The sequence below is a fragment of the Chenopodium album genome, chromosome 15 (genome assembly GCF_948465745.1).
Source record: "Chenopodium album chromosome 15, dcCheAlbu1.1, whole genome shotgun sequence".
Taxonomy (NCBI): Eukaryota; Viridiplantae; Streptophyta; class Magnoliopsida; order Caryophyllales; family Amaranthaceae; genus Chenopodium; species Chenopodium album.
In genome coordinates, this window is record NC_137848.1 from 13749688 (window position 1) to 13774565 (window position 24878).

Genomic DNA, 24878 nt, shown 5'->3' on the forward strand with positions numbered 1-24878 from the left:
GACTTTTCTCTTTTCCTTTTAATAAAATGAGCATTTATTCTCTTGCATATGATCATTGCATTGAAAAAAAAAAGAGAAAAGAAAAAAAAAATCATTGTCGAACTAAGCACAAGGTATACCAATGATTTGAGGCACCCCTTGTAGCCACATAATATCACCTTTCACCCTTCAAATATGCAATCCTTTTCTGATAAACCACTTTGAGCCTCGTCTAACGATAGACCTTTCATTTTTCGACCCATATCTACCTAACCTTGGGATGGGATAGTGTGTAACTTATGCAATTTTCAATGAACAAAAGCTTGAGTGAATCAAAAGATTAAAATAGCAAAAACAATAAAGTGTACAAAAGGGCAAGTGTTCCAATGTCTTTGATATGAAAATATTTTTGATAAGAACACGTCTCGGATTGCGTTTCTTATCGAGTGCTCGGTACCGTGCCTGAGAAACATGAATGCCAAGTGAGTGATAGACCGCATGATCGGGATTGCCCACGCTTATAAAAAAAGAGATTTGAATTTGAAAAAATGATAAAGCAAAAAGAGATAGCAAAATATAAAGAATCAAAACACTCAAGCATACAAATACAAAGATTCAAAATCAAGGTTGCACACCTTGGGGGCTTATCTAGGGTCTTGAGCCTTTATCCCTTTCTTCTATAACCTTTAGCCTAACCACGTTACAACCCTCAAAAGACCTCTTTGAGGAATACACATACTTGTGCGAGGTTCGGCTAGAGCTACGTTCGGCCTGATTCCTAACGGATACGTAGGCAACCTCACATCGAGGTGCGGCCGTAATAAACATGCATTCATATTCACATTCACACACTCACACCATGATCATATCAAAGGATCTCCAATGCTCATCCTTTTCCATTTAGAGCTAGACTTGGGGGTTTGATCCTTACATTATTAGCCTACCCAGTCTAAGAGTCACCACCATTTGACTCTTTTCAATATTTTTCCACACACTTAGCCCTTGCGGCCTAACTTTAGTGTCACTTTCACACATATCACAGATACATGACCAAATAGTTCTTCCCTTAGGAACCCTTTGTCATGAAATCTTAACACAACATTGAAGCATACTGTCATAACAAAATCACTCATCACTCATCATTGCATCACAAAGTATGAAGTGCTTAGCCTCCATGCCTAAGTTACCTAAATACTTTCATCATTGAGTCAACAATTGAGATAGCCTAGGATGAGTTAATCCTTGCACCTTGAGAGATAGTATTAAACAAAGTTTGACTAAGCTCATTCAACATGCACCATAAAAAACTTCTTCCTTTTCGTGCCTTTCTTTTTCGGGAGAAAGTCGGTACCCTCCACAAAAATGACGGAAAATTTTTGTTTTTTTCGCATTTTGAGTCAAGTACATCACAATACAATGCACACACGAGTCATGAGTCACACGTGTCAACTCACCTTGGGTCAACCTCAAGTCAGTCAGTCACATTGAGCCAACCTTAAGTCAATGAGTCAAGCAACACTAAGTCTTAGATTAACCCTAAAGAAAGATAAGCAAAGACCTATAGTCCAAAATATAAATGCAGGAGCATCCCAGCAAGCAAGAACATTCCCGGATTTTTTCGAAAAACCGCGAATATGACACATGAGATTCTTCCAAGATGAGAGGAGTTACATAGATCAATAATTTAGAGATGAAGAACTTTAATTTTTGAGCGGATTTAGTTGAAAGGAAACGACCAAGTTCAAAGTTTGGAGCGAAACCGAGCAACGAACAGCAACAGCAAGAGCAAAATAAGAAAGACCCGACTCCAGCGCCAGACGACAAGGATGTCACCTGGCGACAACATTTGTCGACCGGCGACAGAGCAGAATTACAGCGACAATATGTTCCAGTGTGCGCCGGTGCGGCGACAGGATACATGGCCCTCATAAGTGACTATGTGGACCTTATGCAACAATTTCGGGTTCCTTGGTACGCCAATTAGCTCCTATAAGCAATTTGACATGATTAAGTAATCGGCTCGATTACAATCGCAATAGGTGATCGACCTGATGAAAGATCGTCTCACTTAGCTTAAAGCGCCTAAACATTGGCTCATCGCAAGACACCGTCATACAGGTTCATAAACAACAGAGGCACCGACATAATGGTTCACAAACAGCAAAAATGCGCCGACGTATTGGCACCGCAGAAATTACAGCAAAAATTTTTTTTTGTACAATAGCAAAGTTCAAGCGAGCTTTAAGATCAACAAGCGTTGGTCTTCGGTGATATTCTTCGGAGTATTATCGCAACAAATGAGGATGACTTCAAGCGAAGATATCTTCGACAGCGTTCGCTAAGATTGTGGAGGTTGTCATTAAGATTTGAGAAGATAGCACGAGATGGGCGATCTTCGACAGCGTTCGCTAAAATTATGGAGGTTGTCATTAAGATTTGAGAAGATAGCACGAGATGGGCGATCTTCGACAGCATTCGCTAAGATTGTGGAGGTTGTCACCAAGATTTGAGAAGATAGCACGAGATGGGCGGTCTTCGACAACATTCGCTAAGATTGTGGAGGTTGTCACCAAGATTTGAGAAGAGCGGTTCGTGATGAGGCGGTCTTCGATGAATTTTGCTATGATTGGGAGGTCGTCACTATAATTCAAGGAAAAGGCTCGAGATGTAGCAGCATTGATAGACGACGTTCCCTAGGATGTGGAGAGTTGTCACAAAACTGAAGATGGCTACAAGTAGAGTTATCTTCGATCGTGTTCCCTAGGATGTGGAAGATGGTCACAAGCGACAGAGAATGACTACAAGCAGAGTCATCTTCGATGACATAGGAGGCAGCTACAAGCAGAGCGGTCTTCAACAAATGCAACAAATCGGTTACTTTCAGAGACGTGTGCTCGACGGTGCAAGATACGCGTTTCTTAACTCTTTTATCTGTTTAACTAGCGCTAATTCGCAGGTATCGGCGTTACAAGAATGATTTAGGATCACAGAACGGTCTGAATCATTCTCCATCCCTATCGCTACTATGACTTTCGTTTTCGAAACATACGTTTCTCCAAACTCAGTCAAAGTGGGGGCTTCTGTAGACACCCAAATGTGTCTCCCCAAAACCAAACCCAGTGATGAATACCTTTTGCGTCGAATGATTATCGAACAAGGTGAAGGTGTGAAAGGTCAAGTGTTGCGGTTGGTTTTTATTTTAAAATCCTTTCTTTCTGTTTTCGAAAAACAACTCTATTTTATGAAAATAGCCAATCCAGTATAGTTTGGTCCACGACAAGGGTCCAATAATAGTGTAGTTGGATGGGGCTTGCAAAGAGCTTTCCAACGATATATTATAAGCCCAATTCCGATGAATAATGAGGAAGTTATGGCCAAAATACTAAATTGGGCTCGGTTTGATCTTTACATGCGGCCCAATGATCTAGGGGAGGGCCCAATGTTAATTATTATTCCTAAAGTTATTAGAATTAATTATAGTCTTCTAGAATTCTCTAGAAGGTTCTCTTTAATCCTAATAAGATTAGAATTAATAATTATATTTTGATAAGTTTTATTTGGAATAAAATATTATTTTATGAAAAATACGATTTCAATTTTCATACGGACTTTACAAATCAATTTTGATTCATAAGTGGACTCCGTGTTTGAAAGCGCGTAGGAATCCAGGCTGTCGCCACGCGACAAGGCTTGTCGCCAAGCAACAGAGCTTGTCGCCAAGCGACAAAGAAGTCGGTTTTGCAGCGACAGAGTGGAGTTTTATTCCTTATCAAATTCTACCTATTTTCGGACTGTTTTCTTATAAATAGGGTCCTGAACCTCCGTTTTTAAAAATCAACAATCAACAATTATCAATTCACAATCATCAATCATCTATTCTCTCTATGCTCACATCTCTCTAGCTTTTCATAAAGAAAATTCCGCATTCACGAGATCTAGAAACACCTAGCCAAGTTCGAAGTTGCCTTCGCCCTAGACGTGAAAGGTTATAATTTCTTAGGGTTTGGTCCCTAATCCTTATTTCAATTATTTAATTTAATTCTTTGATTTTATATTTTCCTTGAAGTTACTAACGCGTGTATTTTCTTATTAGAAAGAGATACGAGGCATCAAAGTATGTAGTCTTATTGCTCTATTGTTGTAGAAAGCATGTTTAAATTTTTTTAATTCCTAGTATCATGTTAGGATGTTATTATTTCTTTCTAGTATCATGTTTAGGATGCCTTTTACTCTTTTCTAATATCATGTTAGTATCATGTTAGGGCTAAAGCTTTGATCTTTATTGCTTAGTGACATGTTAGGGTTTATTATTAATCTTGTTAGTATCATGCCTAGGATCTTGCTATTATATTTAAGCTTTATTATTAACATGATCATGATTATGATGATGATTGTTATTATGTTGCTTGACATTTATTATTTGTTGTTATTGCTTGATCATGTCTTTTATGCATGTTTAAAGGGAATTTGTACTTGTAATCACGCTTAATAAGATAATTAATAATCTTGTTTAGGGATAATATGATTATAATTCAAGTGATCGCTAATAATAGTTTTATTTGTGCATTTAATTCAACCAACATAGATAAACAGGTTTAGGGTTAATCTAATGTTTGCATGTTAGTTAGAAAGCGCACATGAATACTAGAAGAATGAAGTAGAGGCCTATTATTAGGGCAGGTTCAATCTCTTTTAGGTTGGATTTGTACCTTCATCCCCGAACCCTATTTGGTTCAAGACCTTTTGGAGTTGACGATCTCCTAGATTGTTAAGGGGTGTAATCTTTACCTTGTGAACGGTTTACAAGTTCCTAAAACTTGTTGGCGACTCTTTTGCTCTACCTTCCTTCCCTTTGGACGCCACCATGCTTAAGTGTATGATCACAGTGGGGTTCAAGCTTGGGGTTAATGGCTTGAAATATTCCCTACAGTTACTAATGTTTTTTATTTTTTAAAATTGCAGCAAAATGCAAGGCTAAAATGAAGAAAAATCAGAAGAAGAAATTACTATTATACAAGATGAAAAAATTACTTATGGAAGAAAAAGGTAATTAAAGTATTTCTATTATGTTCTAAGGTTTTCTATTATGTTCTAAAGTATTTCTATTATGATCTAAAGTTTTCTATTATGTTCTAAAGATTATCATATATGTTCTAAATCATTTATATTTGATTTTAAAGGAAAGTTGTTGAAAATGAAGCGGAAGTAATTGACAAAGATGAATTTGAGAAACATGTGCAAAGTCTAAAACGAAAAAAAAGTAGCAAGCTTCCATCAAGGATTTAACCACCTAGAAAAATGAAAAAAAAGGAAGAAGAAGATGATGACGATGATGAGAATGATGATGGACCAAAGTTGGAGGAAAAAGATGATACTAATGAAGAGATCGATGGACCAAAGTTGGAGGAAAAAGATGATAAAAGAGAGGACGTGAAAGATGATAGAAAAAAGGTTCTAAATTATTTGTTGATGTTCTAAATTATATGCTAATTTCATAAATTGCATGTTTATATTCTACATTCATGCTTATGTTCTAAAGTAAATGATTTAATTAATATGTAACTTTATTTTTGTAAGTTACATGCTTACATTTCCAAGTTTATGTTTTAAAGTATATACATGTGTTCTAAACTTTATTTTTATAACAATAACCTATATGCTTATGTTCTAAGTTACATGTTCTAAACAATGAACTTATGTTCTAAAGTTCATGTTCTAATTTAAATCTTTTTTCTCCTAATTTGTATTCTTATAATCTGATATGATTGTGCATGTTATAAAACTATGTGCTCATGTTAATACTATGCGCTCATTGTAAACTATGTGCTTATGTTCTAAAGTATATGTTTTTAACAAGTACATGTATTCTAAATTATATGCTAATGTTCTGTACTTTATGCTGATGTTCTAAAGTTCATGTTTTTATTATGTTAAAATTCTTTCTAATGTTCTACTTTTTTCAGGTGGTTCTGAAAAAAAAATCTGAAAAGAAAGATTGAAAAAGAAAATGATGATGAGGATGTCAAAGTAATCAAAGAGGAAAAAAAAAAAGAGAATAGCTTATCAAAGTGTTACAACTAAGGAATTGATGAAACAAGTGTTGGTAAATCTTTCTGATAAGCATAAAGAAGCAATTAAGAAAATTGGATTTTGAGCTTTTTTGAAATTGGATGCACCACATCATGCCGATTCTTGGTAAGCACTAGCACTAAGTTTTATTTTTATTTTTATGTTTTCAAGATCGACTATTATGTTCTAATTCTTATAAGGTTCTAATTAATGTTCTAAAGTTTAATTATTATGTTAATTTTTATTTTTATTTCTATTCTAATCTATATGTATTTTGTATTCTAAACCTTTAATTTGAATCTAGGTTGACAGAACAACTTCTTACGAATTTTGATCCCAAAAGATGTTGCTTGATGCTACCGAGGAGAGAAGAAGAAATATTCTTTGATGAAATTGATGTTCACATGACATATGGATTGCCAATGGGAGATATTCCAATTGTTGATACCTTAGAAAATAAGGAGAATGTGGAATGTGCAAAGATTATGCAAAAATGGAGAAAAAACTTTGACCTTGAACTGGTATGAATATTTTTATGTGTGCTTGTATTCTAAACTTGTTATTTGGCTTATGTTCTAAATTATATTTTTTGCATATTTACATTGAAAAAACTGTGACCTTGAATAGGTATGAAAATTATATTTTTATGCTGTATATATCTATGTGTGCTTGTACATTGCATGTTAGTCTGATCATGTTCTAATGTATATATTTATGTTCTAAATTACTTGTCTATGTTCTAAAGTAATTTCGAATATGTTCTAAGTTACATATGTATGTTCTAAAAGTAATTCTTATTAAGTTCTAATTTACATATCAATGTTCTAAAGTATTTCTAATGATGTTCTAAATTATATATCTATGTTTTAAAGTAATTTTGACTGATTTCTAAATTACATGTCAATGTTCTAAAGTATTTCTAATTATGTTCTAATTTACTTTATAATCTTCTAAAGTATTTCTGATTATGTTCTAAAGTATTTAAGTTTATGTTCTAAAGTATTTCTGATTATGTTCTAAATTACTTGTCCATGTTCTAAATTACTTACAGGATGCTTCAAAAAATGGACAATTGATTAGTAGGATCCAAAAAGTGAAAGAGGTAGATAAAACACACGATCGAGTTTCCGATGAATTCATTTGGAACTTCATTGTTTGTGTAGTTAATAGTTGCATTCGTTCAACTAATAGCAACCAACTATACATTAAGTTTTTGTATAGTTGCAAGGATATAAAGAATATAGTGAAGTTGGATTGGTGCAAATTTGTGAAGGAGCACTTGATGGAAACTTGTAAAAAATGGCTAGATGGAGAATCTTACTTCACAGGTCCTTTAATATTTCTTATGGTAATTTTTAATTTTTTTTAACATTCTTTATATATGTTATTTATATTATGATAAAAATGCACTAAAATAGTCTAATTAATTAACCTTATTTTCAGTTATTTTGATTATGTTGTAATGTACATATCTATGTTCTAAATTACTTGTCTATGTTCTAAAGTAATTCTGATTATGTTCTAAGTTACATGTCTATGTTCTAAAGTATTTCTGATGATGTTCTAAATTATATATCTATGTTCTAATTTACATATCAATGTTCTAAAGTATTTCTAATGATGTTCTTGTAGGTATCCTATTTTAATCGGGTGCAAAGAATGGGGTTGGAGATACCACGTGGAGTTCCACTAATATCATTGTAGAACGAAGAAAGGTTTCATACGAAATTGAAGTTTGAGAAAGACCTTGGATTTGGAAAAGGAAAAGTACTAGAAAGAATGAAATTGAATGTGGTATGATTTTTGTATATGCTTATGTTCTAAAGTTTATACTATATGTTCTAAACTTTATAATATATGTTCTAAAGTTTATTGTATATGTGTTTTAAAGAGTATTATGCATGTTTATTTTATGTTCTAAATTTTATTACGGATGTTCTAAAGTTTATTACGTATGTTCTAAAGTTTGTAATCTATTCATATTATGATTTGTAGGGTCGAATCAAGAAGAAAGAATCGGAGGATAAGGAAAAGAAAAGTGAAGGTTCATCAATGGTAATTACCGTTTTATATTTATCTATACATTATGTTTATGCATGTATTCTAAAATTTGTAAGTTATATTTAAAAAGGAATTGGAAAAAAGGCATGGGAAAAACAAAGGCAAGAAGAAAGAGCAACCCTTGACAATTAGAGAAAAGCAAGGGAAAGACAAAGGCGAGAAGAAAGAGCAACCCTTGACAATTAGAGAAAAACAAGGGGAGAAGAAAGTAATGAAAAAAAAAACTCATGCCATTGTCAAAAAAGCAAGGGAAAGACAAAGGAAAGGAGAAAGTTATGGAAAAACAATCCATGGCTTGTAATTGTATCACATCTCCAAATGACATGATGGTATAATGTTTTAATATGTTTTTTTTATTTATTTAATTACTTATTTCTATAATGTTTTAAATATTCATTACTTTATGTTCTAAATTATTAGGGCTTTTTAAGAAAATTTGGAGATTTAGCAAAACGTTTTGCGTCGAATGTGAAAGAGATGTATTGCATGTTGGACCAAGCAAAAGATTTTTTTGTTGATGAAGAAACAAGTGAGAAAATGCATCATCTTATAGACAACATTTGGGGCAAGTATACCACAAAGGTATTATAATCATGTTCTAAATTACTTATGATCTAAATTAGCTTTTGATTATGTTCTAAACTATTTTCAACCTATGTTCTAAAGTGTTATTTTTATATATAGCCATTGGAAAATCAAGAAAAAAAAAACCAACCGAAGAAAAGTCCTTCTATACTTAGTCAAGATCAACATTTCTTTGATGAGCCGGAATTCATAGAAGAATTGGATATGTTGATGAACATAGCATGGAAGAAATTCAATGATGAAAAGTCACCAAAGACATTGGGACATGGTAATTACATGCTTAATTTCTAAATTATACCTATGTTCTAAATTATGCTCTTAAATTAAGTGTTTATGTTCCAAATCAAATCTTTATGATATAGTTATGTTCTAAAATTGTGTCTTATAATTATTATGAAGATTTGACATCAAATGAAGGAGAAAGAGAAAAGAACAACGATGAAAGGAAAAGCAATGAAAAGAAAGATGATAGTATCTCCTCACCTATTGTTGGTAATTTCACACTATTTTCGAATTCATTTCTTATTAATGTTCTTTGAATAAATTGATTTGGAAAAGAAAAAGTACTAAAAAGAATGAAATAGAATATTCGTATATGCTTATGTTCTAAAGATTACGCTATATGTTCTAAAGTTTATACTTTATGTTCTAAAGTTTATGTTTATGTTCCAAATCAAATCCTTATGATATTATTATGTTCTAATATTGTGTTTTATAATTATTTTGAAGACTTGACATCAAATGAAGGAGAAAAAGAAGAGAACAACAAAGAAGAGAAAAGCAATGAGAAGAAAAATGATAATATCTCATCACCAATAGTTGGTAATTTCACATTATTTTCAAACTCATTTTCTTATTTACTTTTCTAGGTTGTATACTAATTGTTTCTATTTAATATTTTTAATGTGAACAAAGAGGGTAATGAAGAGAGAAACATGGAGAAGAATGATGATGAGATTGATGAACAAAATAAAGAAGACAAAAAAAGCAAGGAGAATGAAGAGAAAAGCTTGTTGCCCTCTCCGCAAATTGGTAACTTCACATTTATTCAAATTACATGTCTTTGTTATAAAGTATTTGTACTTATATTTCAAAGTTCTTATGTTCTAAGTATTTTCTTATATTCTTTTTCATTCACGGTTGCTCTAGATGATCAAATGGTTGAATATGTTCTTAATTATGATTTTCTAAACCCAGAAAGTGATCACAAAGAGAAGCAACTAAAAGAGAAAGAGGAAAAGCAAGAACAAGAAGAGAAGCAAGAAAAACAAGATGAAGGAAAAGATGAAAAACAAGAACAAGAAGAGAAGCAAGAAGAAGAACAAGATGAGAAGCAAGAAGAAAGACAAGAGGAGAAGCAAGATGAAACCAAGGAAGAAGAAAAGGAGGAAAAAATGATGAACAAGAAAGTTGAAGCAAAGGAAGGGTAATCAATGTAACTTAGTAATAGGAATATTTAAAACAATGGTTTTGGTTTAGAACATATGTTGGATGATTTAGTAAAACTTTAATATAGAATTAATGGTTTGTGTGTTCTAGTTATATATATTGGTTTGTGTGTTACAAGTTTGTTTGGTGTGGTTTGGTGTGATTTTTACAACTTTGGTTATGAACTAGGAATAGAATAACAAATACATAAGTATTTGCTTATGAAGGTTTTGATGTTTGACTTAGATTAATTATTTTTATTTTTATAATATTCTTAAGTATTTCTGATTATGTTCTAAAGTATTTAAGTTTATGTTCTAAAGTATTTCTGATTATGTTCTAAGTTACTTGTCCATATTCTAAAGTAATTTTGATTATGTTTAGACAAAAGAATAAGCTTAAAATTTTCTTGCGTAAAACGAAGAAGAAAGAGGAAAGGAATGAGGACACACCAAAGACACTAATTCTTCCAAAAAAAGACATATAAAGATATTTCTCCTCCAAGCTTCAATTTGTTGTCGCCCTCACCAATAGTTGGTAATTTCAACTTATTTAAATTTTATTTTTCTTATATGTATATTGGATATTTATAATATTTAATTTGTATGATATAAATTTTTGATTATGTCAAAAGTTGTTTTAATGTTCTAAATTTTTTTTGGTTATGTTCTAAATTAATTATGTGAATTTGTTAATTGTGATTTTTTTTTTAATCAAGATCTTCCACCTACATTGAATGAAGAAAAAGAGGACAACAAAACCAAAAAAGAAAAGAAGAAGCATGATGAAGAAAAGAACAACAAAGAAAATAAGCAACGGTATTCATTTTGAAAACATTAGAAATTAGGTTTAGGCTATGATGATTGTTTGATTATAGTTGTTGATTGTTTTTTTTTAATTCAATTGAATAGGAAGCAAGAAGAAAAACAACAAGAAGAAGAAGAAACAAGGAAAAAAAGAGGAAAGGATAAGCTTCCAATGTACTTGCGTTCGCCTTTTATGGTCAATCATGAAAAACGCGTAAGATTTCATCAATCTATATTTATATGCTTATAATAAATATATATACTTATGTTCTAAACATTGTACTTATATTCTAAGGTAGATGCTTATGTTCTAAAGTACATGTTTGAAACTATATGCACATGCCTTAAATTTAAATGTTGTTTTGATTTAATATAGTTTTTGTTCTCATTTTAGGGACCTTTTGTATGCTGACAAAGCGGCAATGGTGATTAGGAGAGATGAGATGGATAGTCTTTCAGGAAATAGTCACATGTTCAACAACATTGCAGATGCTTTTGTTTCCATATTAAATTGTGAAAACAAAAGGCGGGGTGTAGACAAGAAGAGCATATTTTTTTTCTCTACTGAATGTTATGTATGTTCTAATTATGTTTTAACTTATATGTCTATTTTCTAAAGTAATTCTGATTATGTTCTTATTTACATATCAATGTTCTAACGTATTTCTAATAATGTTCTAAAGTAGTTCTGATTGAGTTCTAAATTACATGTCAATGTTCTAAAGTATTTCTAATTATGTTCTAAATTACATGTCTATGTTCTAATTCTGATTATGTTCTAATTATATGTCAATGTTCTAATTACTTAAGTTTTAATTTCTTTTTTTTTTTTCAGCTCATTCTTTGCACTGAAAAATACATCAAAAATACAGAAAGTTTGGAATATAGAAAGAAAGCTTTGTTTCATCAAATGAGAAAAGAAATGACAAATGCCGAAGTAACAACATTTAACAACTTTCAATTGGTAACATATTATTTTTTATTTTTATTGTGTTCTATTTATTTTTATTTATGTTCTAAAGTATCTGATTATGTTCTAAACACATGTTTGTTTATGTTCTAAAGTATCTGATTATGTTCTAAACGTAGGTTTTCTTTCCGGCTGTTTTACCGGATCACTATTATTTGTTGTGCTTCAACTTTTTGGAAGGAACTCTCGATGTCATTGATAATAGATTTCTTCCGCCAAATGTTTATGTTGAAGATAAACATGGAGATGACTTTACAAAGATGGTAAAGTGTAGAGTTTTGACTTGGTTAATTATTATTTTCTTATTATTGTATATAGAAATTTTAGAACATTAACCTGTTTTACAACATTAACCTAATTTAAGTTATTCTGATTATGTTCTAATGTACATATCTATGTTCTAAATTACTTGTATATGTTCTAAAGTAATTCTAATTATATTCTAAAGTACATATTATTAATTTTGTAGTTGAAGGCATTTGGTGAATTCTATGAAGAAACTGATAACAAGAGTGCCGTTTTCTCCACTTATGAAACAAGAAACATTGAGATGAAATGGAAGAGCGATGCAAACAAACATGATTGTGGAGTATTTCTGTTGAAGCACATGGAAACCTATGAAGGCCAATGTCAAAAACAATGGAATTCGGGGCTAGAGAAGGATAATATAAGTGTCAAGACATGATTAGGTTCTAATTACATGTCAATGTTCTAAAGTAATTCTGATTATGTTCTAAATTACATGTCTATGTTCTAAATTACATGTATATGTTCTAAAGTCAATCAGATTATGTTATAAATAACATGTATAATTTTTTTTTATTTTTTTTATTTTTATTTTTGTTTGAATAGCATATTCAAAAGTATTTTTGATTATGTTGTAAATTAAATGTCAATGTTCAATATGACACTCTTCAATCTCTTGTCACTATTTGGAACATGGGTATCATTTGGAACATTAACCTAATTATAAGTTATTCTGATTATGTTCTAAATTACTTGTCTATGTTCTAAAGTAATTCTGATTATGTTCTAAGTTAAATGTGTATGTTCTAAAGTTAATCTGATTATGTTCTAAATTACATGGGAATGTTCTAAAGTATTTTTGATTATATTCTGAATTACGTGTTTATGTTTCTAAATGTGTGTATTTTAATTTTAACGTGTTTGTATTTTTTTTTTTTTTTTTTTTTTTTTTTTTTTTGCAGTTTGAGCAAATGAAAAGGTTACGAGTGGAGTATTGTGGGAAGATTATAACATCAGAAGTAAATGAAGAACGGAAAAGAGTGATGAAGATGGCTAGAAAGTGGTCAAAGATGAACAAAATGTGATATATGATTGTGTAAATCTCAAGTATATATCTTTAGAAAGATATGTAAAACAATATAATAGTACATTTTTGTACAAATATGGAGATATTTTGAGGTATCATTTGGAATATTAATATGATTGTGTAAATCTCAAGTATATATCTTCAGAAAGATATTTAAGACAATATAATAGTACATTTTTGTACAAATATGGAGATGACTATTTTGAACATGGGTATCATTTGGAATATTAATATCATTTGGAACATTAAATATCATTTGGAACATTAACCTGATTTGGAACATCATTTTTATAATGTTCTAAAGTATTTCTAATTATGTTCTAAAGTATTTAAGTTTATGTTCTAAAGTATTTAAGTTTATGTTCTAAATTACTTGTCCATGTTCAAAAGTAATTTTGATTATGTTTAGACAAAAGAATAAGCTTAAGTTTTTCATGCGTACAACGAAGAAGGAAGAGGAAAGGAACGAGGTCACACCAAAGACACCAACTCCTCCAAAAACGACACAAAGATTTTTTTTTAACTTTTTTTTATGTATATATAAATATATATTTTTTTAATGTAAAAGGTTATGGTTTTGATATTTTGGTTTAAAAATGCAATCAAAAAGTTAATACTACCTTCAATTATTGTTACTTGCAAAATTTGCCAAAAATAAATGGTTCACATTACTCGCAAAAAATTGTTCTTTCATACTCATCCAACCCCATTCTCATGGTAAATTCCGTTCTGTCGGTGTGGTTTACAAATGTTAATTCGTCATGATTTTAGGTTGTAGCCTCGTAGGTGATATGTTCACATCGTGGGGTTCGTCAATGGTAGGTTGGTGGGTTCAAATCAGTGGGTTTGTCGGTGGTTTGTGGATCAATCTATGGGTTGGATACTACTATTAAAGAATAATTGGACAAAAAAAATAATATGATATTATGTTAATAAATTGAAAAGAATACAAAATAAATATAAAAAAAATTACACAAAATTTTTTCCATGTGCAAGTAAATGAGATTATTTCCTAAAAATAAAATGTCCCATGCGGTTGTACTAATAGCATATCCATCAACCTGTAAAAAAAATTAAAAAGAATTAGAACATAAACACATTAAAATATATGATAAATTTTCGAACATATTTGATGCATTTTAGAACATATACAAAATGATATGAATAGCAGAAGAGGCATTTATTAAATTAAAACTCAAAGTAAAAAGTTAAGATATCATTAATAGCCTTTAACACATATATTATATAATAATTTTAATTTATTACTAATTAGAACATAAGAAAACTAAAAAATGTTTACTTACAATATCACTTGACTTTCCCTGGACAATTACGACTATCATGATGACCAAGCTCTCCACATGCTCTACATAATCTTTTCTTCTTTTGACTTTGTTCAACAGCTTTTTCTCTGTCACTCTTCATTCTCTTGTCACTATTTGGAACATGCGTGTCATTTGGAACATGGGTATCATTTGGAACATTGACATCATTTAGAATATGGGTATCATTTGGAACGTTGATATCATTTGGAACATGGGTATCATTTGAGACATTGATATCATTTGGAACATTAACCTGATTTGGAACATGAACCCCCGTACCATTGTTTTTTTGAAATTTTAGGAGGTTTGATCAAAACTTCAGAAGGTAAACTAGCTCCAATAAGCATTTCAATGTCTTTAACTTTGCTAGAAAGATTGTTGCTCCATTTGTTGTTTTCTTCTATTCCAAATCTATTCTCATGGCTCGAAGTTTTTTGACAAGATCACTTAGATCATCTTCATTGTTTTGCACTAAACTCACACAAGCATGAATTTCAGACCACAAATCATTTAATAGCATCTTCTTATCTACTGCATTAAGACATTCCTCCAACACATTACCCACTAAATCAAAAATGGGCTTCTTATAAGCCATTGTACACCATCTATTTAGAACGTAGGTCTTGGGAATTTTTTCTAACATCCTTGCCTTCCACACCCAAATCATATGCCTACAAGGCACACCATCACGTTCAAATTTTTTACAAAAATACTTGGTATCTAGGGTAGTTGGATAAAAAAACAACATCAAAAGTCCTCCACCTAGATCCTTCCCTTAATTTGAAAATGTAAATCTCATTATCCTTCTTCATCTCCTCAACACCACAATTAAAACATCCAATTTCAAGCTCATATTGAAAATCATAGAAAATTGTTGTTGTAAACAACTCGGAAGCATCTTTTTCTAAAGGAATTGGAGTCTTACACTCTGGATGCTTATTCTTCGAATCATTATCCATTTTATTTTGAGTGTGCCTTTGAGCATCCAATGCACATTCAAACCTATAGAAAATAGAAATTAACTTTAGAACATAGAAGATAACTTTAGAACATAAAGTGAATTACATTAGAACATATTAAAATAATACACATGAAATAATTATTATGATCTAAATACTATTAAAACATTAAACTAAAAATTTTCAACATGTAAGACAAAATTTAGAACATAAAAGAGAGTTATAAAATAAATAGTAAAACTATAAAAAATAAAAAGAAAACTTTAGAGCATTGAAGAAAAACTTTTGAACATAAAGATTAACTTTAGAACATATTTAGACATTTACATATTACCTCATGTAGAACTCAATCAAAGTGAGATGGGGATTTGTGAACATAGTGAAAAAATTATTTTCACTTTCTGATCTAGATGTGGTCCTCATGATGCCACCTAAAAATAAATCTCTGAAATACGCTGGAATCCACATATCACGTATGTCGTACATGTTTGCCAACCATCCATGATTGTTCAAATTGAATTCTGAAAGAACTTTGTTCCACTTTTCTTCAAATTCTACCGACTCAATCTCTAAATGCCAAACACATGCACAAAGTTTTTTCAAAAAATCAGTTTCTTGGGTAATTGCCCGACCTACTTTTTCAGGCACCTTTTTCATAATATGCCACATACAAAACCTATGTTCTGTAGTTTGAAAAACATTACGAATAGCAACTTTCATTGCAGGGTCTTGATCGGTAATCAAACACACAGGCTCGTTATTTCCCATTGCTTTAAGAAAAGTTTTGAAAACCCATTCAAAAGATGATATATCTTCATGAGCTACAAAAGAAGCCGCAAAAGTAACACATTTCTTATGATGATCAACTCCAGTAAATGGACCAAAGATCATATTATATCTGTTACTGTAGGGAATATTTCAAGCCATCCCACACTTGAGCCCCACTGTGATCATACACTTAAGCATGGTGGCGTCCAAAGGGAAGGAAGCTAGAGGAAAAGAGTCGCCAACAAGTTTTAGGAACTTGTAAACCGTTCACAGGGGAAGGTTACACCCCTTAACTATCCATGAGATCGTCAACTCCAATAGGCCTGGAACCATGACTGGAAGTTCGGGGATGAAGGTACAAATCCAATCTAAAAGAGAAAGAACCTGCCCTAATAATAGGCCTCTACTTCATTCTTCTCGTATTCATGTGCGCTTTCTGACTAACATGCAATCAATAGGTTTACCCTAAACCTGTTTATCTATGTTAGTTGAATTTAATGCACAAACAAAACTATTATTAGCGATCACTTGAATTATAATCATATTAGCCCAAACAAGATTATTGATTATCTTATTAAGCGTGATTACAAGTACAAATTCCCTTTAAACCTGCAAGAGAGGGCGTGATCAAGCAATAACAATAAATAAGCATCAAGCAACATAATAATAAAAATAACAATCATCATAATAATCATAATCATAATCATATCAATGCTAAAGCATAACAATAGCAAGATCCTAGGCATGATACTAACAAGATTAATAACAAACCCTAGCATATCACTAAACAATAAAAATCAAAGCTTTAGCCCTAACATGATACTAACATAATATTAAGAAAGAAATAGGAATCATCATAACAACCATACATGATATTAGAAATTTTAATTAACCCTAACATGATACTAGGAAGCAATATAACATCCTAATATGATACTAGGAAATAATTAAAGCATGATTTCTATATTAAAGCAATTAAACCATTAAAGCACTTACTTGGATGCCTCGTACCTCTTTTTAATAACAAAATACACACGTTAGTAACTTTAAGGAAAATATAAAATCAAACAATTAAATTAAATAATTGAAATAGAGATTTGGGACCAAACCCTCAGAAATATCAAACCTTTCACGCCTAGGGCGAAGGCAACTTCGAACATGGCTAGATGTGTCTAGATCTTGTGAATGCGGAATTTTGTTTGTAAAAGGCTAGGCTAGAAAGAGAGAGAGAATATCAAGAATTCTTAATAAGAGTTGGTAATTTTTGATGATTAAAAACGGAGGTTTTGGGAGCTATTTATAACGAAAATCATCCGGAATATGATAAAAAAGAATCAGAGTTCGAAAAGGAATAAAACACGACGATGTCGCCGCAATAGCCTCTGTCGCCGCGCGACAGGCCTGTCGCCAGGCGACAGCCTGTGGTGCGGCGCTGCAGGCAGTGTTTCCACACGTTTTCATATTTTGATAAAATTAAGTGTACAAGGGGTAAAACTGTGATTTCATTTAAAATACTTCTTTTATTCTAAATAAAACTCGAAAAACTCAATTATCAATGCTAATCACATTAGGATTCAAAAGAACCTTCTAGAAGATTCTAGAGGACTATAATCAATCCTAATTGCATTAGGAATCATAAATCATAATGAGCCCTCCTCTAGATCTTAGGCTGCATATAAAGGTTAAACCGGGCCGAGTTTAGTATTTTGGCCATTACTTCCTCATTATTCATCGGAATTGGGCTTATAATATATCATTGGAAAGCTCTTTTCGAGCCTAATCCAACTACACTATTATTGGACCCTTGCCATGGACCAAACTAAACTGAATTGGCTATTTTCATAAAATAGGTTTTCGAAAACAGAAAGAAAGAAGAGAAATAAAAACTAACTGCAACACTAGACTTTCCACACTTTCACTTCATTCGATTATGATTCGACGTGAAAAGTATTCATCGCCGGGTTTGGTTTTGGGGAGACACAAATGGGTGTCTACAGAAGCCCCCACTTTGACTGAGTTTGGAGAAACACAAGTTTCGAAAACAAAAGTCAAAGTAGTGATAGGGACGGAGAATGATTCAGAACGTTCTGTGATCCTAAATCACTCTTGTAACGCCGATACCTGCAAACTAGCGTTATTTAAAACAAATAAAAGAGTTAAGAAACGCGTATCTTGCACCATCGAGCACACGTCTCTGTAGGTAACCGATTTGTTGTGTTTGTTGTTGTGACAACCTTCCACAAGCTAGGGAATGTCATCTTGCTGTTTTTGACGATCTCCCTCAAACTAGGGGATAACGCCTGAAGACTGCTTACGCTTGTAACTGCCTCCAATTTCCGCTGCGATAGTCTTCTGCAAGCCAGAGAATCCTATCGAAGACTGCTTTGCTTGAAACGGTCTTCATTGCTTTGTGACCATCTTCCGCAAGCCAGGGAACATGACCGAAGGTTGCTTCACTTAAAGCAATCCTCATTTGTTTGTGACAACCCCCCGCAAGCTAGGGAACGTTGTCGAAGATATCTTCGCCTGAAGTCATCCTCTGGTGTTACGATAATACTCCGAAGAATATCACCGAAGACCAACACTTGTCGATCCTTTAAATTTTGCTTGAACTTGCTTTTGCTATGCCAGTGCGTCGGCGCTTTTGCTTGCTTGTGAACCAGTATGTCGGTGCCTTTGCTGTTTACGAACCATTATGTCGGTGCCTTTGCGGTGAACCAATGTTTAGGTTCTTTAAGCTAAGTGAGACGATCATTTATCAGGTCGATCACCTAATGCAATTGTAACCAAGCCGATTACTAAATCACAAGTTTCTTATAGGGGCTAACTAGCGTACCAAGGAACCCAAACTGCTGTATGAGGTTGAAATAATCGTTATGAGAGACCTAGCGTTCTGTCACCACTGCAACGTCTCTGTCGCCGACTTTTCTTTATGTCGCTCAGCGCTGAACTCTGTCGTGCGGCGACAAAGTTGTCGTGCAACGCTGCTGTCGAGATTTCTGAATAAATCCCCTTTCTTCCTCATTTCGCTGCTACTGCTTTTTTCATTCGAGTTTCGCCACGAAAACTTCAAATTGCCCGTTCTTGCTCGTTTCTCAACCAAATTTGTTCTAATTTGTTGCAAATCGAAGCTTCATTCATCTAGTTTGCTGATCCATGCAAATTTTTCGAAACTCACTCGATTTTTGGTGAATTTTGCAAATTTTTTTTCACGAATTTCTTGAAAATTCAAAACTTATATTGCTCAATTTGCTTTGTTTGTCAAATTTTATGCCATGAAATTGCTTGATTATGTTTGTATATTGCCTTGGGAGTATTTTGAGACTTGTTTGACTCAATTTGGTGAAGAAACGAGCGATTCACCATTGTTGAACCTCTTAGGGTCGTGAGAACAATTTGGTGAATATAGTATCATGCGGCTAGGCGAACCTTAAATACTATAGAGCCTTAATTTTTGTCAATTTTGCATAACATAGTATGGCTAGACAACGCGGTTCCGGTTCTCGGTCCCGAGACACACGACGGGAGCACGAGCCCGTTCAGGAGCACGCCGATCCGTCCACCTCTCTCGGTCCCTTCCCTGAGTGGGACGAGCGGACATTGTTCTTTGCCCCTGAGCATCATATTTCCGAGAGGGTGCGTCGTGGGATTGTTAGTGGTAGGACTCGTAGTCACGGCTCTGGCAACGAGACCATTGGTTCATTGTATGACAAATATTTCCACAATGACGAATTGCGACTGCTCTGGGAGTCTTGTGGGCTGACTACCCTATTCCGGGCTACGCAGGCCATGTACTCGTTCGATGCGGGCCACCACGTGGTTCGCGCTTTGGTGGAGTTCTTCCGGGATACCACCAACACTTTTCACTTTCCTTGGGGTGAGATGACTGTCACCCCAGCCGACTTCAGTCTCATCTTGGGACTGGAGTTTCGCTCGATTGCGCTGCCGTTTGATAGCTCTATTAGTGTCTTCTCTCCTGTGGTCGATAATCTGTTGGGTCCGATCGCTGTTCGGGCCCGTGGCTGAGGTGGAGCCCTCACGATTTAGCTCCAGGTGCATTCGTCGGTCAAATCTGGTAATGGCTTTTGAGGACGATGCGACCACCCGAGAGCAGCGGGTGTGCATCTTTGCACTTATTTTGCTGTCAAGGACCTTTTCTCCTGACAAGGGTAGTCGGGTGCTGCTTTACTACCTTCCTGCTCTCCGCGATCTTCAGCTGATCGGGACTTACGATTAGGCCAGCTTGGCCTATGCTGACTTTTTGCGGGGATTGCGAGACTCCTGTCGACACCGGTCTTACACAGGAAACATCGCTCTCTCTAGCTTCTGGAGAGTTGTAGAGGTACACTTTGTCTCTTTAAAAGTTAGCTCTAAACTCTTATCAGGATCTGCTGATTTCCTCTTTATCTTCGTAGATCTGGTTTTACGAGTACTTTCCTTCGCTTGCGCCGGCGAGACCATCTCCACGCGAGCTCCCTGTTGGCGCCTGTTGGGGAGGTCGCTTCAGTAACCAGGCGACTACTGCCCATGTTCGAGAGCTGATCCTCTCGGTATGTTCTTTTTGAATAGTTGACATATTTGTATTGCTTTTGGTAGAGCTTCATCTTATAGACATTCTTTGCAGGAACCTGAGGTATTATACCGGCCATGGGACGGTCTAGTTATTCCTACACTGGCTGTGCATTACACTGCTGAGCGTCGCTACTTTCAGGGGACGTATGAGGCGGCAGTGTACCTAGGAGAGAGGGTTGCTATTCAGCACTCCTCAGAGATTTTCGTCGTCCCTGCTCCTCCGCCTCGACACATATTCCATGATGCGATGCTGCTTAATTTATCGGAGAGGTCGCCTGCTGGTACCCCTTGGCGATCTCATGCTAGCTCGGGGCGATGCTACGAGGAGGATTTGCTGCCGTTATTAGCTCCGGCCCTTGTTTTGTCTGAGGAGGCGGCGATATGATTTTTGTCTTTTATCTTTTTGCTAAGTAGCCCCCAAGTGGTATTTTATTCACTTTGGTTTGCTTTTTTTGTCAGACCGAGCCTACTGAGTTCGTTCCCCCTCGTATGTCCATCCACTATCAGGAGACATACGGGCTTATTGAGGAGATGATCCCTTCGGCTCCCGAGGATCAGCGTTTTGTTGAGCGATCTATCCCTCTTCACCAGACTCGGGTGAGTTATTTACCTGCTATTTGTTTTATATCTGTCTTGTTTTGTTATTGACTTTATTTCTTTGACAGTTCTCACGCGAGGTGGTTATGGCGATGGCAAGGTGTATAAACGCCTTTCGGAGCCAACTAGTGCGGATGAGGAACGTGGCTTCCTGTCGTCGTGACGACGCTACTCGGGAGGTAGCTTTTCCTCTTTATTTCTGCTTTGTTTATATTTCTATTTTTTTTGCATCTGACTTGATTTCTTTTTGCAGGTACAGCCTATTCCTTCCCGTACTCAGATGAGACCTGAGGCTCGGAGAGAACCGGCTAGGTCTAGCTCGAGGCGTCGCCGCACTACTTCCGGTGGTCGGGGTGGCCGATCTGATGCTGCCTGGACCGAAGCGGTGGAGGGCTCGGGTTCTTCTTCTGAGGGTGCACAGGCTGGGGCGATGGGCCAAGGAGAGGCGACATCGGCTCCAGAAGGTGGTGGGACGTACGAGGTCGGCTCATCTTCGCAGCAGCCTCCGCAGCCCCAGACTTTGCTGATTCATCACCAGGGCGATCTTGGGTCGACTGGTCCTGAGTCGAGTTTCCCTACTCCTGGCTAGACCGGAGCTGGTGGGGAGCATACTCCTTGATCTGCGCAGTTCTTTGATATGATGAACATTCCTTATCATCTGCGTCCTCCAGCGCCGTAGTTGTACCAGTGTTTATTTATTTTGACTTTTATAGGACTTTGCCTGACTGACTCGTTTATTAGCTACATTTGTTAGACATATTTTGTATATACAGATTATCATCTATTATGATTGTATTATCTTTGCATTTATTTTTCATTTTTATGGGCGTATGTGTGTGTGCAAAAAATTTGTGATTAATTTTGCGCAAAAATTTCCGTCATTTTTATTACTAATGGAGGGTATCCGACTTTCTCCCCCAAAAGAAAAAAAAATGAAAAATAAATCGGATTTGAAACAAACCTAAATTTAATTAACCTAGAATAAATCCAAAGAGAAAATAAAATATATTGAGTAATATGTATGGGTATTTGAACAAAGGGCGAAATTGTAAAGTCATCGTACGAATTCGAACCATAGCCAGAAAAACGCGGTTTGCATAGCATGTTGAGGAAGCGCTGCAGCGCCGCATATCGCCACGCGTTTTGCGTTGTCGTTGGGCGCTGCTGCTGTCGCCATGCGACAGGTTTTTCGTTCAGCGCTGCCTCCGAATACTTTCCGGATTCAAACTGCATCGATTTTGTAAATAAATAGCCCCGTAATCTGCCGATTTTCTGTATAATTCGAACATATTAATTATAACCTTAGTTTCCCAACAAATAATCATGTCTTTAGTCACTAAGAGTTTTAGCAATTTCACTCGTGAATGGTGTCGTTCTTTAACTGCTAAAGAAAGAAAAGAACTCGACTTTTTTCACATGGGAGGTATTTATGGTATTAAGGGGGTAGATCTTGACGTGGATTTTATTCATACCGCCTTAGCATATTGGGACACAGATACACATTGCTTTAGACTAGGGTACGATGAAATTAGCCCTTTACTGGAAGAATTTGGTGCCATCCTAGGCTTCCCTTCATTAGATCTTGCGGTGATCCCTAGAATAAATGAATATTATTATAAAGATTTTAAGCGCTTCTTTAATTTAAGAGACAGAGATCTAACCAATATTGTAGACGGTAGTGTAGTCAATCTAAAAGAATTTGCACGCCACTACTTTGATAGACCTTATTCTGAATCATTTCATGTTTATAGAAGAAGAGCTTTTCTCTTTTGCATACTTAACCAATATCTTCTCACTAGTGGTAGAACTAATGAGGGTCAAGCAATCATATTAACTATTTTGGAGTAAATTGAATCTGGAAGAAACCCAATGCCATTAATTGTTGGAGAGACTATGCTTAGTCTTGATGAATTAAAGAAAAATCCAAAAGCACCTTTTCGGGGCTCTCCAATTTTATTACAGGTAGAAAAATAATATTTTTAATTACAGAAATTAAAAAACATATTTTTGTATAGTAATACTAATTTATTTGCATTGAATTTTTTTTTTTTTTTTTTTTTTTTTTTTTTTTTTTTTGCAGATATGGCTAATGGAGAGACTAGAATTAATTAGTTCTCCTGACAATATTGAAAAATATACTCCAAATTGTTTTGTGAGGCGAAAGAAACGCTTCTCTAAGATGGGGCGCCACGAGTGGAATAAAGTCTTTGCTTCTTGCAACTTTGCTATCAAGTGGGTCGTCCCATGGTGGAAAATAAAGAAGATGGTTGGTGTCAACAAGCAACCCTTCTGCCGTCTTCCAAGCTTAACCAAGATGACTTTTTATTATCCCTGCAGGGTAAAAAGGTAGTACGGTCTACTTCAAACAATTCCTTCCGGGGATCTCCGTCGTCCCTATGAATTCCCTGTCTCACAAGAAGTAGAGAGATTTGACACATATTGGAGTGCTAGGCCTTTATGGGAAGTGATTACCCAAAAGGTTCCTCCTTCCTTGCCCAATGATGTGAAAAGATGGCTTCTTAATAAGCCTACCAAAGACATGAAGAAAAATCAGATGAGTAGAACCAATGTAAAGAATCGTCTAGGAGACAAAGTGTTTCCTGTTAAGGAACGCTTGGGTGAGAAAATTGAGTTTAAAACACCTGTGATGCCTAAGAAGAAAAGTACTACAAAGGATAAAGGGAAAAGGAAAGCTGACACTTCAGAAAAGAAGGTTTGGGTAGAAAGGAAACATGGAGTCCTAGCTAAAGGAGAAACTATATACTCTAAAATTGAATGTAGGTCCTCTAAAGGATGCCTACTAGCTAAAGTCATGGATGATGAAGAGGATGCAGATAAAAATTGGAAAAGGTCAAGAAAGAGAAGAAAGATTGAAGCATTACTGAACTTCCAATTTATTAGACTATTTTAAATTTAAAGTCAATTTTATTTTATTAGAATTCCATCAATAATGTAATTTTTGCTTTATTTTATTAATGAAATTTTAGCATTTTTATTTAAATCAACTTTTTACATTTAATTTATTAAAGCAATGAAAACAAATTAAATTATTTTATTTTCCAGAAATTTTATCGAGTACGGAAGTCGAAAAGTTTCCGAAAAACACCGAAATTTGCCTAGATATTCCCAAAAAAGCGGCGCCGCTGTTTTGAGTCTGTCGCCAGGTGTTGATGTATGTCGCCGAGCGACAGGCTCTGTTGCTTTACGCTGCAGTCTGTCGGCAGGCAACAGACCTCTTTCTGTGGCGCTGCAATTTCGTCGAATTTCTTCTTGTTTCTGGGATGCGAGGCTTGCAAAATTTAAAGTGGCCGCACCCTGTAAAGGGTTGCCTACGTATCCTCTCTTAAGGAATCAGGCCAAACGTAGCTCTCTTGAGTGTCCTACTCAAGTAATTATGGGTAGTACTTTTTAAGTTGGTAAGGGTTC

The 24878-nt window shown here is 34.5% G+C and overlaps 1 protein-coding gene across 1 annotated transcript; it reads right to left on the bottom strand.

The window, feature by feature from the left end:
• Positions 1 to 14539: 14539 nt before the first annotated feature.
• On the bottom strand, positions 14540 to 16406 carry LOC145580856 (protein FAR1-RELATED SEQUENCE 5-like). The gene is made up of 4 exons (XM_081637943.1): positions 15850 to 16406; positions 15319 to 15558; positions 15038 to 15227; positions 14540 to 14809 (listed from the first exon to the last, which is right to left on the bottom strand). Exons 1-4 carry the CDS (start codon positions 16404 to 16406, stop codon positions 14540 to 14542), a joined length of 1257 nt encoding a protein of 418 aa, XP_081494069.1.
• Between the last annotated feature and the right edge of the window lie 8472 nt (positions 16407 to 24878).